Consider the following 20146-nt stretch of genomic DNA (forward strand, 5'->3'; position numbering starts at 1 on the left):
ACAATGCTCAGATCAAATGGATTCTTGGTTTGTCCTCAAATCTGGCATATCTCCTGCCAGTTATTTCAACTCTCCTTTCCATTCCTCGATGATTACCTCTTACTAAAATCCTTCCCACCTTTTAAGAGCCTCCGGATATAAACTTGTCAGTGTAGCCTTCACTCCTAATGTAACTTCTGTTGTTCTTATTTTTGCTCTTACTAAATGTGCATTACTCTATAGCATTGGTCACATGATATCCTGCATGGAGGTTAGTTAGGTTGGATAATGACCTTATCTCCTTTTCTGGGCCGAATGTTTTCAAGGCAAGGATATGTTTTAGTCCTTTCTCCAGCTCTGTTTTGTGGCCCATCACAGCGATTTCCATGTGGTAGGCTCAGTAAATACATAATGAAGAATTTGGTTATCTTGGGCCACATGGTTCCCAGAGTTGTTGCACTGTGTGAGATGGGTGATAGCTGAAAAGCTTGCCAACCCATCTCCAGTTCTCATAGGGAGTGCTCCTATTATTCAAAGCCCTGTTTAGATGTCATCACAGTGGGAAGTTTTTGTGGGTTCACTCTAGATATTGGTAAACAGTTTATTCTCTGTACTTCGGGTGTCTCTTTCAAGCCTCTTTGAATCTCCGTTTAGAGCGCATTGTGATTTGTGTACAGATTTGAGTCCCCTCATCTGATTGTGAGCTCCTTGTGGGGAGGACCTATCTCATGGTTCTTGGTGTCCCCATAAACCAGCTTATTGTCTGGATCATGGGGGGCTCCTATGCACAATAATGAATGTTTATTCTGTGTCTGTGCATGTGTGTGTACTTCTCTGACCCTTTGTTATCATCTGTTTACCAGATGTAAACTTTAGACTGTTAGTCTTTTTCTCCCCTAGATTTTGATTTCTGTGGATTTATTCCAATTGACTTTTGTTCTGTATTAGCAAAGCATATACAATATTAAAAGGAAGTAAAATTTCACTTCCTGTCCTGCTACTTAAAACAATATCTAATTTCAAAAAGTAGAACATGCTTTACATTTATATTCATGGAGACAGGACTTTTTTAAACTTTAAAGGACGTATATAACCTTTTGGGCATTTTTTTGAGTCCTTGCTATGTATGGAACACTTGTGTTAGATGTTGAAGATAAGAATTGTTCTAAGTTATGGTCTCTGCCCTGAAGGAGTTTAGTGGATTTTCTCTATTTACCACTTAACTCCACCACCAAGGTTGGGATTGACTTGGCTTTCTTTGTGCCTTGTATCTTGCACATATAATAAAGTATTTGCTTCCACATCTGGCTTCAACTAATAATCTATAAACCCCTTAGGGGCACATGTTCTTTCTTACTTATTATTTTATCTAACACAAGGCCTAACGTGGTATAGGGTGTTCAGTGGGTGTTTATTAAATAACAGTTTTCCAATTCCAGTGCAGTTTTCCTGGGGCAATGCAAAGGCCCCAGGGTGGGAAGGTATGTTGGTATGTTGAAGAACAGATAACAGACCAGCGTGACTGGAACATAGGGGAATTAGTGAAGCATGATGAGGTCAAAGGGAGTAGGGCCAGATCATGTAGAACAAAGGTTCCCAACTGCAATTCTTTGTTGGTTGTGGCTGTCCTGTATATTGTAGGCTGTTCAGCAGCATCTCTGGTCTCTAGCCCCTCGATGCCACTTGCACACTTTCCCCTAAGTTGTGACAAACAAAAATGTTTCTAGACATTGACAAGTGTTCCCTGGGTGGGGGGGCAAAATAGTTCCAGGAAGAAACACTGATATGGAACCTTTTAGATGACTTTACTGTGTTTTAGGTGGAAACAGGAGGCCACTGGAGGGTTTTGAGCGGGGAAGTGCCATATAGTAATTGAGATTTTAAAAAGATTACTCTGTAAGGAGAATGGGCTGTCAGGGACAGGACTGAAGCAGGCACTTCTATGGTGAGGACGGTGTTGAGGGCCAAGGGTTGCTAAGTGATGTCAAGGAAGCAGGGGAATTTGAGCTGGACCTTGGAGAGAGAGAGAACGGACTTAAACAAATGTTAAGACTTAGAAACAGGGTACCAGTTTGAGGAATGGTGCAGAATGTGCAATGCCCATTTAAGGAATGATGAAGCTTCAGGAATCTTTGAGGGCCCCTATCATAGTATCAGTTGGGGAGCATCTCAGCATGGCAAGCCATGTGCTTGTCATGACCGGTTCTGTCCTGTTTGACTTGCTCATCTCCTGCTGGCCTTTCCTGCTCCCTCAACATTCCAGCCTAGATGGATGGCACCTGCATTGCATTTAAACACCCTCTCTAGCAGCATTAAGGATGGATGGGAGAGGTGCCAGAGAGGGGGTGGGTGGAGGGGAGTGGTTAGGAGGCCCCTGTATAATCCAAGTAGGAGATTATGAAAATCTGCAAAAGGCAGTTGGCAATGGGGAGGAGGGGTAAGGAACAACGCACATGCTATTTTTGAAAAATGCTGTTTTCTCTATTTCTTACAGTACTATTTCTATTAAAAGTTCCAATATTTGAATACTGTTTTTATTCCGTTCAAATCTAGTTACTCAGATACCTTTAGCTAAAAGAAACATCTTAGAGTTGGCTTGTTTTCATATGTATAAGTTCAGGAACAACTTCTCTAACATAACCACTTGGGTTCCAGGTCTTTATGGCAATAGTTGGGGCGCTATAATTTTTTTAGCATAGCTTTTACCATTCTGGTCAACAAATATGTCTCCAGTGTTTACAGTATGTAGGACACTGTACTAGGTAGACATTGTAAGCCTTGAGCATTGAAATTTGGCAAAATCATGGCCTTTCCCTCTTTGGACTCAGTCTCCTTAAAATCTCTCCCATCTGTCCATTGTCCTTCCCCCATCCTATTACTTTAGTTGGAACTGCGTCAGCTCTGGCCTGGACTATGGCAATGCTGTCATGTCTGTCCTCTCTGCGTCCAGTCTTGACCACTCCCGGCATGTCCTCTACAAACCAGAAGAGCCATCCTTCTAAACAGAAATCTGATCATATCACTTGCCTGCTTAAAAGCCTTTAATGGTTTGCCTTTGCTTTTAAGATAAAAATTCCAAAGTCTTTAGCAAAACATTAAAGTTCTTAACTTCTGTAGCCTTATTTCCTACCTCTCCCATCTCCTCATATGCACCAACTCTGTTTCATTTTCTCAAAATGGTGGCTTATTTGCCTAATTTTTTCCTCCTGCCTCCCTATATCTTGCCTCCCAGCCGGTTATGGCTCACATTTTAGGACTCAGCTTAAATACCACCTCCTTTGAATACCATCTTTGACTTTGGGCTTAATACCCCTTCTGCATGGCACCCCAAGCTCACCCCATGTATAGAACAGTGTGGTATTGCAAATGCCTCTTGACTTGTCCAGCTCTAGCACTACATTGTAAGCCACTTGAGGGCAAAGATTGTATTATTTACTGTAATTTTACTTCTATGATCTAGCAGAGTGCCATTGAACAAATGAATTAACATTCATTCATTTACCCAATAAATATTTATCTGGAGTGTTCACTCTATGATGGGCACTGTGCCAGGTTCTAGGGTTTCAATGGTGGTGAACAAAAACACCCATGGTCCCTGTCCTCATAGAGCTTTTTTGGTCCATGAGGATGAGAGGTATCATTCAAATAGTCATGCAAAATGTGACATTGCAAATGTGTCTAGTGCTGTGAAGGAGAGGTGACGGTGCTTTAAGAAGCTGTACGAGAGGTTTGACCTATGTCAGGAACTATAAGGAGTTCCCTGAGGTGATGGCACTTATACTGAGATTCAAGTATTAGTAGGAATTAGCTAGATGAGGCTGGGTGGGAAGAGTACTCCACTGGGGCACAGGAATCACAGTGTATGTACAGGCTTTACAAGAGGAAGTCACCTGACAAGAACGAATGCCTTCCTGATAGAACCCATTGTGGCCGCAGTGAGAGAGGGAGAGTTGACGATGAAGAGGGAACCACACAGAGGCAGGCCTGGCAGGGCCTTCAGTTCATGTTGATGATTTCCTCTTCCTCTTAAGAGAAGCAAGAAGTCTCAACATGGTTGAGGGAAAGGAAGACTTTTTGAAGAGAATGATGTCAGGGCACATAGTAATTATGTATCTACGATTATTTTCTCTTAGAGCTTTTATTTTGGTGGCTTTGCATAGTTTCCTCTGTATTCTACTTTCCAAAATCCTCATTTCACCCTCTTTGGTATTATGTGGCCCCTTTTTGTTAGTCTCCAGGATATCTTGTGCAAACTTGTTTTTGTTGAAATAGAGCAAGAAAGTATGGATTTGGGTCACGGTAGTCTACATGATCTTTTCTACAACAGCTATTCTTTTGACCCATTGATCTAGGCAGTGTGTACATCCGTAGGTTATTACAGTTTCCTTGATGCCAGGATTTGGGGATCCTGTCCATTAATTACCATGTTGGTACCTCTAATATGGTCTTGAGTGATTTAGTCTAAATCGGGCTTAAAACTATGTGATATTTTCCGCTGTTGTTCACCTTCCCTCCCCGCCCACCAAGTGATTCACATTTCCACCAATTAACAAATCAAGTTTTAATTTTTTGTATGGCTGATTAAGAGTTTATAGTTGCCATTCAGAAGAATGTATACATGCTATTTGTGGTTCATTTTTTTTGGTAAATACTAATTGAGAATTGACTCTGCTCCATGAACTCTACTTAGGTATTCAGGATAGAGAGAAAAAGAAACATAGTCCAGGTCTTCCTGTTTCTTACAGTCTAACGCCAAAGCCAGATAAATGCACACATAATTTCAAAACAGTGTGATGAGTGCTGTGGTAAAGGAAAGCATAAAGTGAACAGGGGAACAAAGAAGAGGAAATCTAACCTAACTGGACTTACCCATCTCACCTGGACCGAGGCAGGAAAACTACCAGAAAAGATAAAGGCTGACTTAAGTCTTAAGGATGAGTAGGACTGATTCAAGGTAAGAAGAAGGAAGAGTAGAGGTTATTCCAGGGCAAGGGTGCTAGATGGGCCAAGACACAAAGGCATGAGTATGTAAGACATACTGAAGGAATTGCATATGATTGAAGGTGGCCATGGTATAGGATGGGGGCAGGGGAGAGGTGAAGGATGAGGCTGCAGATGTGAACAAAGGCCCGAGCATGAATGGTCTACAGTGAGGTCATAAGACATATCCATAGGCAGGAGTGAACAACTTCTGTGGATTCCACCTTAAAGTATAGTCAGAATCCAAACACTTCTTGCCATCGTGACTGCCACTACGCTGGCTCTAACCATCACAATTTCTCTCATGGATTATGGGAGCAACCTCCTAACTGGGCTTACTGTCCTTGACTTTGTTCCCAGCATAGCAGCCATAGTGTTTAGAACGTAAGCAGGTCATGTCACTCCTCCACTTAAAACCCTCCAGTGGCTTCCCGTCATACTCAGTGTACAAGCCCAAATTTTCATAGTTCTACTTAGTACTTAGTACTATTTAAGATATTGTATAGTTTACAGTTTACTTACTTGTGTTGTTTATTGTTGTCTCGGTAGAATGGAAACACCTCGAAGATGGGAATTTTTGTCTTATTCACAGATAGGACATTAACACCCAGAACTGTGCCTGTTAGTAAGTTGGTAGTAGTATTTGTTCAAGGAATGGAATGACTGAGGCCCAGATATACCATGATACTCGCCTCATTAGTTATTGTTGAACAAGTTTATTTCAGCTCATCCCCACGCTTTGCTCTCCTTTCCCCTACCTTAGCCCACTCCCAATCCGAACCCTATGGTTTCAAACCATTTGTACTGAAATGAACTGCTTTCATGACTGTGTATTAACCTTTGTCTCCCAAGGATACTTCTGTTCATAGTCAAACCTGGACTAAGTCAATGTATGCTCTTCTTTCTTGTGTCAGCTACCCTTGCCTGTGATGAGTTGAGAACAGGATTAGACCCATGTTTGTGAGCCAGGGGTGAAATCTTGGCGTTTCAGTGAGAGGATAGCAGTGTTCTAACTGACTGTAATCGGACCTGAATGATAACAGTCACCAGGTTTCTAATGTAAATTACGGTCTCAGTTTTTTAAAGCCAGCATCTCCATTCCCTCAGATTGGCCATACTCTGGCTCTTGGTGCTTCTGCTTCCATGCTGTGCAAATGGACTGCTCTGTTTTCTCAGGCTCCATAGGGGCATTAAGCATTTGATTTCTTCATAAACAGAGCAGGGAAATATAACCACAGAATAACACTATGGACACATTTAACAATATTTAGTGAGTAAAAGAGCGAGACCTTTTGTTACATAGTCTGCTTTTCCAGTCAATAAACATTATTGTGACCAGTAAAATCAGCCTATTCTGATTAAGGGTGCATTAATTACTGTAATGATCGTGTTTAATAGGTTATTAAACAATTATTTTCATATACTATGAAAGGTGAGAAATCGTCTTAGGCATACCTTCTCAAGATTGCTTTCAGATCTCTGGTCTACATATGCTGAGTACTATCTAGGTGAACAGCTTATGCTAAACAGTCAAACAGAGAAGGATTGGTACCTGCCTTTTTTAAGGTGTTTATTGTGCTTAGGTTAACAACAACCAGTACCACCACTGTTGCCATCACCATGTTTTTGAGCTCCTACTACACAACAACCACTACCTTTTAAGTTCCTATAAGATGCTTTGCCTCTGTTACTTCACTAAAAGTGAAGTATGCGAATGGTCGCAGTAACTCCTCAAGGTAGATCTCTATCTCCCATCTTTCTGATTACAAAATTGGATACAGAGAGGATGACTGACAATAAGCAAACGATAAGTAAGCTGTGAATTTCAGTCAAGCTAGAGGAGGTGTCACGTGGCAGCTCTGTGTGTAATTGCTAGGGGGGATAATATGGGGAAGATAAAGTCCCCTTCCTTGAAAAACTTACCTTGAAGTAGATATTTTTAGCAAGCTAAGTGAGGTGGGGTTTTTTTTGGTCATCTTAATTCCCATCTGGAAATAGGACAAGATAGAAAGATGAGTTTTGTTTTGTTTGTTTGTTTTCCATATGGTTTTGTTACCTCTCTCTACAGAAAGGAGCTGGATATCACCTGGATCTCTTTTGGGTCGCCATCCTCATGGTGGTGTGCTCTTTCATGGCTCTTCCGTGGTATGTGGCTGCAACCGTCATCTCTATTGCTCACATCGACAGTTTGAAGATGGAGACAGAGACTTCTGCCCCCGGAGAACAACCAAAGTTCCTAGGAGTGAGGTATGTGTAAGTCAGAGGAAAATGGCTCTGCAAAACACATCATGCCACACCTATGTCATTCGTAGGAAATGGGCAGAATGGGAGGAGAAAAGGCTGGTGATGATTAATTTATTCCTGTACTTGATGTTCCAGAAAGGACTACATTTTCATTAGAAAGAGAGTCTTCAATAATTTTTCGATTTCGCGTCTTATGTTCCATAAATTCCCTTTGGCTGATGCAGGCTAACTAAGGCAATGTAAAAGCACAAGCAGGTCATTCATTTTCTTCACGGGTAGCTCGCTTCGGTGCTGTGATAACCACTCCATCACAAGCATATGTAAAGGCCAAACCCTTTAACCTTCCAGCTCTGTTGAGACTCCCCAAAACTCTTGAGTCTGCTTGTGATTTTGAAGATTCTATGAAGGGAAAGGAATTCTTATTCCCCAGTTCATTTTCTGTCCCCATAAACACCGAGAAGCCTTGACCGCCAGCTGTTAAATTTGGGTAGCCAGGAAGGGCTTGCATAAGACCTTGATACTGTGTTGAATGCTGTTCACAGCAAGCCCTGCTCGCAAGTGCTTGGGTGAGTAGCTTGCAGGACAGAGCCACTGTTTCCCACGCCACAACAGTGGGTGATTCTTTCTTGGGGGCTGGGGGTGTTGGATGGGAATCCTATTTGTTAAAAAGTACTCTTGTTGTTTAGCTTTGGAAATTAGACTGATGGGATTTATTGCACTTATGAAATTTCCCTGAGCTGTTTGCTAATTAGAATGCAGGACAATGTAATATCTGTCTCCTGAGAAAGAAGGTGTAATTACACAACAGCACAAGTCGTTTAAAAAATAAGGGCTTCGAAGAGGCCAGGAATTGATGGACCAAGAGCAAGTGACTTTTTTTTTTTTTTAATTCTGAAAAGAGCAAAGGATTTAGCAGAATCCCTTTTCTCTTGACGAATTCAAATCGCGTTATACAATAAGAGAATTTTATAGTTACATGGAGCTTATATGCTGTCTTCGAGGTATTCATTTATATAAGATATCAAGACCTTTGCTGTTTTAGTCAAACATTTATTTGGTCAATGTATAGTCCTTTTTGAAGGGGAAAAGACAAGGCCTATTTATGAAAACAAGAGGTAAATTGGTAATCTTTTGATTTGGTTTCAGGGAACAAAGAGTCACTGGAACCCTCGTGTTTATTCTGACTGGTCTGTCGGTCTTTATGGCCCCCATCTTGAAGGTAAATATGTGGTAAATACTTGTCTCTTCCTCCTTCTCAGTACACTGACAGATAATTGGCTATGTGAGGAGTGGAATTCCTTATCTGCAAGATTCTCATCAGTTCTGGAACACACTGAAGCAGGGGTCAGGTAGAACAAGGACTTTGAAAACTTTTATTTTGATGTCCTTCTCACTCCTTCATTCCTTCTATTATTTATTATTATTATTGTAGGTATTTGGTTGCACCGTATTAAATTACCAGTATTCAATTTTTAACTTATACAAAGGGCAATTCCATACAGTTTAGTCTAACTGACCTCCCCTCCTCACTGCATTTCTTACTCTTCTCCTTGTACCCTTTCTTCCCACTACTTCCCATTTACTTGTCCCTAAATCCTGCTTCCACTCCCCCCCCCCCCCCACGCACGCACTAGACTCCTGGGTAACATGGATGATCATTTTGTAACTCTTCTCCTCGTCTTAATTATTGCTGACTGTGCTTCTATTGGCTTTGAATCAGAAGGCCTAATCTCCACAGAGGGAGAATGGAGTAAAATTACTGATTTATGACTAGAAAACTTTAGAAATGAACTTTTGAAGAAGAAAAAATGACATGCTAGATGATTTAGAAAATTAGGAGTCAAATATATAGGTTTGATCGATGGGGTGACGATCTGCCAAAACAGATGAATGGGAACTGTATGGGAAAACCTATTTAGAAGACGAGATAGGGTTAAAAGAGCAGGTTTAGCTGTCCTGAAGCTTCCATTTCTTTTTTTGTGACACAGGCATTTTATTCTTTCCTTCTATTATATGAACAATACTGGCCAGTTATTGATAGTTTGTATTTGATGCTTTGCACCACAGTGCAAAGCATGAAAATTACCTATAGACCTAGAAGCTATAAACGACCACTGTTAATATCCTTTCAAATTCGTCTCTGAAAAGTTTTGTTTATTTTTAGACAACTCTCATTTTTCAGATTTTTAAGATGCTTATTTAACTACACAAGTGATGGAGCAGTACATTCTTGTAAAGAATTCAAACCATGCAGAAGTATAGAGAGAGAAAGGCAAAAGACCCCCGTTCTCTTGAATTGGCACATTTATAAGTCGGTTGCCATTCAGATGAATTTGAGGAAAGTGGAACTATAATTTCTTAGCTTATGGCTAAGACTGGTTTTGCCCTCAGGGTATTTAGATTATCGCATATGTTATGCACAAAATGCTTGGTAAACAGTTAAAAGATTTAAATATTCACCCCTTGTCCCTGGTTTCCACGATGAACTGAAACTGGCTTAATTAATTTCTGCCTGGAATCATGAAGGAATACATATTTCACATAACATGTGGGAAAGTAAAATTTAAAATAACCTCAAAGAAGTTGTTTCTGGGCATATATGAAAACCTCAAGAGAGTCCAGGTCTTAAGGTTTTGCAGGGACAGAGGGAAATCTGTTATCCCTTTTGCCAGTGCAAAGCAAGTTGTGGGGTAGGTTTGAAGTTGTGAGTTTCACAGCATCACATCCACTATCCAAAGGCTTTATGTTCCTTTGTTGCCCCATAGACACTAGCACATCAGCCGGTGGAAAAGTCTAATGACAGCTTTCTACCACATAGGCCGTAGAACCTCATCTGGACAGATCCAGTTTTAGAAAGGTCATTGCAGGCAATTATGACCTCATGTTGTGGGAGGATCTACAGGAATGAATTTGTCCCTGGGTTCCCCAAAGGTGGGCTCACATGACACAACTGCAGAGATTTTTTTATGGGGTCTCTTAGCGCTTAGCTACCAGTAGGGGATAAATAGAAATCTTTGCATCAGTTCAGTTGAGCCTATTAGCCCATCAGCCCCCACCCATTTTGTCTTTTATTTTTATATTATGTCTTTTCATTAATACAGTATCAAATCCTAACTCAAAAAATTCAGATGTGTTTAAAAGCTCTCTCTCTCTCTCCCTCTCTCTCTCTCTCTCTCTTTTTTTTGTTACAGCAAATTGGCTTTAATCTTAGAGAATCTGTCAGCTGAGTAATCACGTATGATCCCAAAGGGAAACAGAGAACAGATACTGTATAAATTGCTATTTTTAGGAAAAGATGCAAGACTCACATTTTCAACAACGCCTCTTCCTAACTATTTTCTAACCCTGCACCCAAATGTGGCTGCAGAGGAATTAAAGCTGAAAGCCCTTTTGTTCTTTATTTTACAATGATTCTTTTTGCCCTGATATGCAAAGCACCTTAGTATCTGCAGGAACAGATTATAATACAGAGAAAGGAGAAAGAGAGATGTAAGGGATCAGCAAGTATGAGCTTGCTTTTCCTTTTGACCTTCCTCAAGCTCACCCTTGTTCAGCTGCTAATGTTCATAATTATGGCCATTTCCACCTGGTAACTTTGAGTCAATGCAAAGAGTCAGTGTAAGAATCAGTGAAAAAGGTGGTCCAGCAAACATTTTTACTGGGCAAGGCTTATGCCCAAAATGTGGGAAATGAAACTGTTCTGTTACTATGGCTTCCAATATATTGTGGGAAACCTAGATTTGAAAACAACAAGAATAAAATAGTCCAGCATTGACAATTGTGATTCCAGACTTCGGTGAGTAGAAGTGTTCTTTCCTTCAGGAATCACATCAGCTAGTTTCAGATCATGTGCCCTTCCTCCCAAGAAATTGGGTAGCTTAGAAGCATTCACCCCAGAATTCTTGGTAGCTCATGTAAAAAGTCAATACAGGAAGAAGCAGATGTTGAGGGTACAGTTTAACTAAAACCTCCGTAATAACTAAGTAGGAGTCAGGATTAACAATTAACCTCAGAATTCACACGGAAAGAGGTATCAGGGGTTACTTGGGAGGAGGGAGCCTTTTTCCTCCACCATTGGAGTATGTGTGTTTTAAAGGAACAGATGACAACTTTAGAGAATGGTTTTACTTAAGAGTCTGCCTTTGAAAGGCAGATCAAATGAACAGAATCAAGAGAAATATGGGCCTTTCACTTTTTAAAATGACGTGGCTCAGCACCTCCCCCTGCCCAGCTCCCTGCATCCCACAGGTTCAGTGCCTCAGAGGATGCGAGTAATTTTCTCCCTGCATTGAGCAGGGTGGGTAGTTGTCCCCTGCGCCTCCTTATGCAGGCTTACTTTGAACATGAAGCTTGTGACCTCTGTTTTGATCTCTTTGCCGAAGCCTGTCTTTTTACATGGAAAAAATGTAAGGAATCATAGTGTATTAGCTTTAAGTTCATGAGGATACCCCGTGACCTTAGCCAGCTGCACTCACACATGCCTCAAATCCCACCCCTGATTCAGTACAGAACTGTGGGGAAGCAGGAAGAACTGGCTTCCCAGGCTGCTTACACAGTTTAGATCTGTGTCTCTGTGGCAGAAACACTGCCTGTTAAGCTCGGGTTCTGTATGGGGAGACTGGGGCCAACCACAGTGCAGCAAAAAGATGAAAGACCGTTCCTAGAGCTTGCTTTTTCAATTCTTTTGGCAAGCTTAAAGAAATAAAGATCAAGTAAAGTTCACTGCTACTTCTGTTGCCTTTGCTTGAAGTAGTTCATCTTTAACATGAGGTGCAGCCGAAATTTGTCTTTCACATTTGTTTAGGGTTCTAGAATGTGGAGGCTAGCATTTGATTTGTATCTGGCAAGCATTTGTTGAGCTCCTACAGTGTGCCACACTCTGCTCGGTATCAGGGAAAGGAGGAGAGATGGTAGTGAGGGGGAGGATGGTGGTAATAGCGGCTCCCATTTATTGGGAGCTTGGCATCGGACCAAGAGCTCTGCACAGATTGTTTTTTATTTAGTTCTCCAATAAAACCTATGAAAAACGTATGTATAATTGCATCCATCTTACAGATAAAAAAATATATAAGTAACCGGCCAAGTCACAAAGTTCTTAAATGGTAGAGCCAAGATTTGAACTCAGGCAGTTCTAACTCCAAAAGCCTGATCTCATAACCATCATGGTTTATTGCCTTTTTAAAATAAAACAGTATTGCCCTCAAAGAACTCCATTACTTTCATTTCCCATGAGATGATCTTCCCCAGCTTCCTTGATCCAATTTCCAGTTCTCTTACGTAGAGAGAAATGTGGCATTTTCACAACCTCTTCATCCATGGTTCCGTCAGTGACTAAGGACGGGATTTCAAGTCAGCAGCTTCCTTATGGCCCCGGATTTTTAAGGCTTAAGGGCATTAGGATGTTACTTTAATAACATGTTCCTGAAGACAGTTGTTAGAGTTGAAAGGACTATATTGTAGAGCTTATAGAAAACCGAGGTTTCGAGTCTGACCTTTGCAGCCACCTCTCTGGCCGCCCCCACCCCTACCACAGAGGGACCAGAGGGGGCTGGGCTTGGCGGTCACAGGCATCTCGACTTGCCAGTGAAGGTCCTGATGCTAACAATGACATCAGTACCACATTTATCATTTCTTGAGTATCTATTATGAGCCAGTCCCTGAACTAGATCTTATGTATTATGTTATCTTTATCATAACCACTGTACAGATGAGAATACTGAGGATAGAAGTTGACAGTTCTCTCTCAGTTCTACAATGGGTAGAACCAGAATTGGAACTCAGGTCTAGCTTCTATGCTTCCATGCTCATCAGTACCTCATTCTTTGTTTTACACACACACACACGCGCGCGCGCGTGCACGTGCACACACACAATGACTATTATTCTGCTAGGAGGTCTCACTCCTGCACTGAATTCTGCACTGTGGACAACTACCATCTATACCTTTCTTATTAAATTTACCCTTTCACATTTTTTTTCTTATGGGAATATTCTAACACTATCAGAAAATCAAAGGGAGGGCTAAGTAAAAAAAGAGTAGAACTACATTCACCAGAATTTGAAAAATTTGCTGACATAATCTGAGTATGCTAAAATCTTCATTGACTTCAATTTAATTTTTCTGTCTGGTTGTAGGACCAAGCATTGCACGTTCTCATTTTTAATATTTATTAAAAGCATTGTAATATTTACTTATAACTGGGCTTTTTGGTTTCCTGGCTATGTTTAATCATGTAATTTTATTTGCAGAATTTTATAATTTGGCAATTCTCAAGTGCCTATGAACCTAGTATACCTTGTGTTTTTTGTGTTTTAGTTTCTCCTGTCTTGTTTTATAAAAATGCCTGTCTGCTATGCAATGTATATTATACTAGTTTAACTTAAAATGGGATCACATCTTTTTAAAACATTGTTCTTTTTCTTCCTTTGGGAAATTTCTATTGTGATGAATGATTCTATTGTGATGAATTTTTAAGGATTGAACTTTTGATAGGACTCTGAACCAAATCCAATAAAAAATATCCTCTAACCCAGTAATTGAACCAAATCCAATAAAAAACATCCTCTAACCCAGTAATTCTGTCACATTTCATCAAGGTTTCCAAACTGAAAGATTTTTAGTGAGAAACATTGCACTATTTTAAAGAAAATGGTGCATTTCTTAAGACATTTGTATCACAGTGAAGTTGACCCAAAATTTGAATCAATAGACTTCCTTATATGTGCTATTTCCTTTTCACCAAAGAATATTTTTTTAAAAAAAAATCATCATCTCTCAAGCTATTTTCCTACCCATACCCCATTCTGAGTTAAGGGTACCTTCTGATTTTATTTTGTGGTAGATTTGGTGAAATCTGACATAAATTCAGAGAGAATAGACCTCAGCACCATGGTACAACTTTCCTTCACTCTGGTCCTAGAACTACATTAGAGAAAATATTTAGCTAAACTTAGGGGAGGGGTGGAGGTAAGGCTCAGTATCACCTTTGTGATTACTTTCTTTCAAGCCAGAAAAAAACACTTTACTCAGATTAAAAAGTAACTACTGCAGGATTTCTAACTACATGCCCAACTATAAGAGAATTATGCTTCTCTTTTCCCCTTCCACCTTTCTTTCCTTCCCAAGGAATTAGAAATGAAATGAATGTATGAAAGGAATCATCATATATTAAAGAAAAGTGGGAGTGCCCTTGCCGGTAACAGATGTTTTAAAAATTTAAAAAATGAGTGAAAGCTCTGAAGTGGTTTCTTTGTTGGTTATTTATTTATTTATTTATTTTTGGTCAGTTTGTACAGGAAATATATACATTCTAAAGGAAATAAAGGCACGTGTCAGAACTCAAGTGGCTTGACCTCAAGTGGCTTGAATGTGATGTGCTCACCTCTTTGTGGTGATTGTGGGGTATGACGGCACACATGGAGTCCCCAGTACTCAGACTGTCCCTCCGACCCCTTCAGCAGTCAAAGTCACTTATTTATTTCTGAACTTAAGATCAAATTAGCTATGTTACAATTACTAGTTTTTTCTAGAAGGAGCGTGTGATGTTTTATGTAAATAAATATATGTATTACATATGAATTTAACAATTCCTATAGCTAGCCGATAACCATTGGAGATAGTCGTGACATATTTTGAATTTACTAATTCTCAACAGTAGTGGCCAAAGGGTCTCAGATGCAGAACCGTTTCAGGTCATGCCAGGGGGAGACTGATAGAAATTGTGTTCCATTTAATACATGCCATAGTTCTTTAAAAATTACTCTGAAATCATACTGTTTCCTGGCTACAAAGCCTCCTTTATGTAGATTTAGTAAGATTGAACTTAATTGATTGTGGTTTTTGAAAACCGAAATTACTTGAACTTCTTTTCAAAATCCAAGCTTGAGAACCTTTTGTTGTTCAAATAGAAGACTTCTTAGAAACAGAATCAACCTTGAGTTGCTTAGTTTCTACAGTACTAAGGACATTTCAAAGGTCTAGGAATAGATAAAACTTAAGGAACATCGAATTGGAACTTCCTATTGTTAAAACACTTTGTATTATTGTAAAAGACTCTTGCTAATTAATGCCTGAAAATGTATTAATTCACTCTTTAAAGATGTGTATTACTACATGTGTATAATTAATTGCTTCCGTATGCTCAATGCTCCTTTCAAGCAGTGTTCTCATTAGTTAGTCCTCTTAATATTCCTGAGAGGAAGAAAGGGGACAGCCGTTTGATGTTTGCTTAATTGAAAGAGGCATTTACACACCAAACTGATAGATCATTTGGCAAAAATTATTAAGGAAAAAATCAACAGACTGTTGGAAAGGAACTTGGTCTCAGGAGTGAAGCAACCACTGTCTATCTCTCTTTCTACCTCACATTTCATGCAAACATCTGGTTTACATAATCATTCCTTTTAAGGGGAAAGGGAAACATTTTTTTTTCCCATTTAAAAAAATTATTTTTGAGGTCATGCATGCTGATTGTTTAAAAAAAAATGCCAACGGGCATCAAATGAAAGTTGAAAGTCTCCCTCCACGTATTTCTAGTATAGAGTTTAGAAGTTTCGTCAATGACGAGTACACTAATTAGAGGTCACTATATTATTATGTCCTATCTTTTAGTTTCAGATTTGGCCTTTATTTAAACTATCCTTCTTCATTACTGTTTTTATTATTATTATTTTTTAATCTTTCTCCATTTTTTTTTCTTTCTAGTTTATTCCCATGCCTGTACTCTATGGTGTGTTCCTGTATATGGGGGTAGCATCCCTTAACGGTGTGCAAGTAAGTTTTCCATAGCAATCTAAGTATAGTTGTGTTTTCTTCTAGTAGTAAGAGTAGTCCAGTAACAGATCTTTGATGAGAAGTGCTACTTATTAACTGCTGAATTTTTAAAATGTGTGTATTTACAGAAAACAAACTGGTGGTTGCCAGAGGGGAGGGAGGTGGGGGGATGGGTGAAATAGAGAAAGGGGATTAAGAGTGTACCTATCATGATGAACACTGAGTAGTATATAGAATTGTTGAATCATTACACTGTATACCGAAAAGAATATTGCACTATATGTTAGATAGGTAGGTAGGTAGGTAGGTAGGTAGGTAGGTAGATAAAATGCATTTGTTTCCGACTTTCTCTGCCATACAACTGCTTCTTATTTCTGACTTAATTAACAGAATTAATTTGTGCTAACAAATGTTACCATAGGTACCCATTCTTGAAATAAGCTGTTAAAGGTCATTTAACTGGGGAAGTGAGAGAGCTGTGACCTGTCTTCCTCCCTCCTCCCTTCCCTCCTTCCTTCTCTCTTTCCTTCCCTCCTTCCTTCCTTCATCTCAAGAAGGAAATTGAACCCTTTCGGTGTGCTCCTCAAGATTCCATTTATCCATCTGCCTTTAAACCATACTAAGAATAGGCTATTATTTGATTCGCTTTTCACATGGCTGAGATAAATGAGCAAAAGTTTTGCATCAATAAAAGAATAAAGTCAATGCGGTTTAGTGCTACTTTTGTCCAAAACTTCAGCTATTCACAATTTGGGTAAAACTGGCCCCTTTAAAAAAAAAAAAAAAATCACTGGAGAAAACTCTGTAAGGGACTTTGTCTTTCAATTGAGGTTTAATTTAATTGGCACCGGGAGACTGGAAGTACTTCTGCTGCTTTCTGGCACCTTGTTAATTGTAGCCTTATTTAGCACTTACTAATGTTTTAATGGGAAAAGACTGCATGTTCTGTGAACATCATAAGAATTTATTTAAACCCCTTCATAATAGTCCTTGCTTTCATTTATTGAATTTAGATTAATTTGGTTTTAGAGTCAGATAGAGCTGGGCAGTTGGCCAGACCCCCCAAAACAGAAAAGGCTGTTTTATTTTTCCCTTTTTTAGGTCCCCTCTGGGTAGAGTTCTTCACCATTGGGATATTTGTCACAAAATACAAGATGGTGCTTCGTAGATTGGACTAGTTGAATGTGAATGGGAGTTTATTTGTGCCTATGAAACTTTTGGGCAAGTACCTGGCTTTGTAAATATTCTTTTTTCCCCTAAATGGAAAAATATGGAACTAATATGGCTCCCAAACTAATAGTTCTTCTTCTTTTTTTTTCTTTTTGCCCCTAATAGGTCAGTCTAGATCAGAAGTTTGATTTTTATATGTTCTAGGTGCTTAACTGATAGTTGGAGCTCAGTACATGTTTATTAAATTAAATAGAAGGCAAAAAATCAACAATTTCACAGTGATGGGGAAAAAAAATCTTTTGCTAAAGGCACAGCCCGTGGATTTCTCAAATTCTGCAGTGCTGTTGTCCCTCTTGCCTTTTCTCTTTACTTTTCTCTTGATTCTCCCTCTTTTGGGAGATTTGATTTAGCAAGAAATTTTGTAACCCAGTCTTTATAAACAGCAAGGTCCCCTCCAGTCAAAAGTAGGCGTAGGCAGAGAAAGTAAGTTTGTTACATAGGAAATAGCTTCCAAGAAGCTTGTCTGTGATAGTCTAGTTTATTTGCACACTTCCCCCTTTCCTCCGGAAAGAAAGTAGAGATATTATGTCAGAGTCTTACTACCTAATAATTGAATTCAGCAGCTATTTACTGAGTATCTTTCACTTGAGAGATCCTCTGGGAGGTACCTAAATATCATCCTTCTCACCATCATCCATGGCAACTCAACAGTTAATCTTTGAGACACAGCACCTGGCACATAGGTGCTCGGCGGCCCGTGTAGTACCTGTTTCTGTGCAACATTGTGATAGCCTCTCCTAGATTCCAACATCTAGTTGTTGACACTCTGAAACTCACTATCATAGTCCTATGGCTTTTCTTTGAAAGGAATGGTAATGAATTGCTGAATGTTATTACTTAAGTTATGCCATAGATAAATAATGTGGAATTTATGAAAATACCAATGCATTCCCATTTTCAAGTTGGAAACTTCCTTTATATCCTTGAAACATCCCGAAATGTCTAAGATGCATAGTAGCATCTTTTCTTCTTTCAGGTAAGGTGACTGAGGCAGAGTAAGATACATGAGTTAGATGTCTTCCTTCATTACAAAAATAGTCACAAGATTCTCTCTCTGGAGACTCAGTAAAAATAGAAAGTAAGAGATGAGCATCTAGAATTTATATTTGGCTTTGTGACTTTATTCTTTGGTGGCCACTTTGTCTCCTATATCTGCATAACATTCCTGCAAAGTAACAATATTGGAAGATTCCTATCATGTCTTACTGTGCTGGACTAAATTTCTGTATTCCCTGACCAGGGTCCTCTGAAAAGGACACTGCTTGCCTAAATTATAGAATATATAAATCACTAGTCGTTAGTTAGGCATTGTGGAAATGACTCTGTGTATCTGCTCTTGAAGTAATATCATGGTACCCTCATCTCCTTTCCTCCCCAGTTCATGGATCGTCTGAAGCTGCTGCTGATGCCCCTGAAGCACCAGCCAGACTTTATCTACCTGCGCCATGTCCCCCTGCGCAGGGTCCACCTGTTCACCTTCCTGCAGGTGCTGTGTCTAGCCCTGCTCTGGATCCTCAAGTCAACCGTGGCTGCTATCATCTTTCCAGTCATGGTAAGGATTCCTTTAATTGAACCTCCCCATGAAGTCATAGCAGTGTCATTTGTTATTATAATATAGAAGACACATATGTCTTTTCTGTGTGGTTCTCATTTTTTCCAGCTTTGGCCAAATAATTTTGATTTGATCAATTGTTATTTAAGGTTCCTATGTCTGTGGTCATCTATGCTGGACTTTAGTGTCAAACTCAGCTGAGTTCAGATACCAACACTGGTTTCTTCTGGTCGGGGAACCTCCATGAGCTGCCATGAACTTAGTAAAATGGGCATGGCTTTAGTACTGTCATTCTGAGCAACAATGATAAATATTAAGTATAGAGCACAATGCCTGACATCTAGTAGACACCAGTACACATGAGTTGTTTTTAAAATATTGTACAATAGAATCAATCTAAATGATAAAGTACTTCACATTACAGTCCAGGTAATAAGAAAACAAGTGAATTTGAAGAAATGGAGTGAAAAGTGCAGTTTTTGAAGTTCTTGCTAAGTTTAAGGATAAGTCTGGGCTCTCAGTCCTTGCCACGATATGATGAGAAGCAAGGTAAAATAACTTAACATTGCACTTGGAAGTACAAGTGAAAAAAGGAGAAAAGGAAATGCTAGCCCTGCATTCGACTTTATCATTAAATTTTATACTTTACCATAATTTTCCATTTCTTGCAAGAAAATGCACACGCGTATACTTGAAGCAAGTCACCAAGCTAGCCTCAGGTCTGCTCTGTCTCTCCCACAACTTTGGAAACAGAATTCTCATACACAGACATATTTTATTTTTTTTTATAAAAATCCTCTTACTCTTAGCCAGAGTTATTATTTTATCTCATGTGTATTTGTTGTTTGTAATTTTTTTTGCCATAAAATACTAGTGATACTTGTAGAGTCATATTTTTTTCATGATGGTCCCTTATATCCGCCCCCCCTTTTTTTTCTTAAACTCTGTTAGCTTACTGGAAAACACAACGAGTATGAGAAATGACTCCCATTTGCCTGTTGGTATAGTCTACCTATTAGTTTTGCTAAAGACAGGAAAAACAAAGTTACACCTGGATAAATTTGAAATAGTCCAGTAAATCACTTACTGCTTGTGCTTAATAATAATAAAAAATGCATTCCCTTTATAACTGTATTTTTTATCTTTCTAGAGCTTTTATTTGATCACCAAACAATAATGTGTATCAGTAGGGCAGATGTTGTTAATTTCTCTAGGAGATGAAGAAACGGACCTATAGAGAGCATGATGTGGATAAACATAACTGTTTAATCTGAGACAGAGTCATGATTCTCATATATCCTAGTGTGTACTAATTTTACTCTTTTTTTTAGATTTTTTTTTTATTTATTTATTGAGAGAGAATGATAGAGAGAGAGCATGAGAGGGAG

At 39.3% G+C, this 20146-nt stretch overlaps 1 protein-coding gene across 8 annotated transcripts in view; it reads left to right on the forward strand.

Moving 5' to 3' along the window:
* SLC4A4 (solute carrier family 4 member 4) overlaps positions 1-20146 on the forward strand; it is a 335807-nt gene that overhangs the window by 304471 nt on the left and 11190 nt on the right. For all 8 annotated transcript variants that reach the window (XM_073891772.1, XM_073891773.1, XM_073891770.1 and 5 more), the window contains 4 exons: positions 7028-7206; positions 8350-8422; positions 15908-15976; positions 18585-18758. In XM_073891772.1, coding sequence (XP_073747873.1) covers positions 7028-7206; positions 8350-8422; positions 15908-15976; positions 18585-18758 — 495 coding nt within the window. The remainder of the gene's footprint in view (positions 1-7027; positions 7207-8349; positions 8423-15907; positions 15977-18584; positions 18759-20146) is intronic.

Source organism: Callorhinus ursinus, unplaced genomic scaffold (genome assembly GCF_003265705.2).
Source record: "Callorhinus ursinus isolate GAN/ISIS: 27379988/994484 unplaced genomic scaffold, GSC_fseal_2.0 scaffold4, whole genome shotgun sequence".
Taxonomy (NCBI): domain Eukaryota; kingdom Metazoa; phylum Chordata; class Mammalia; order Carnivora; family Otariidae; genus Callorhinus; species Callorhinus ursinus.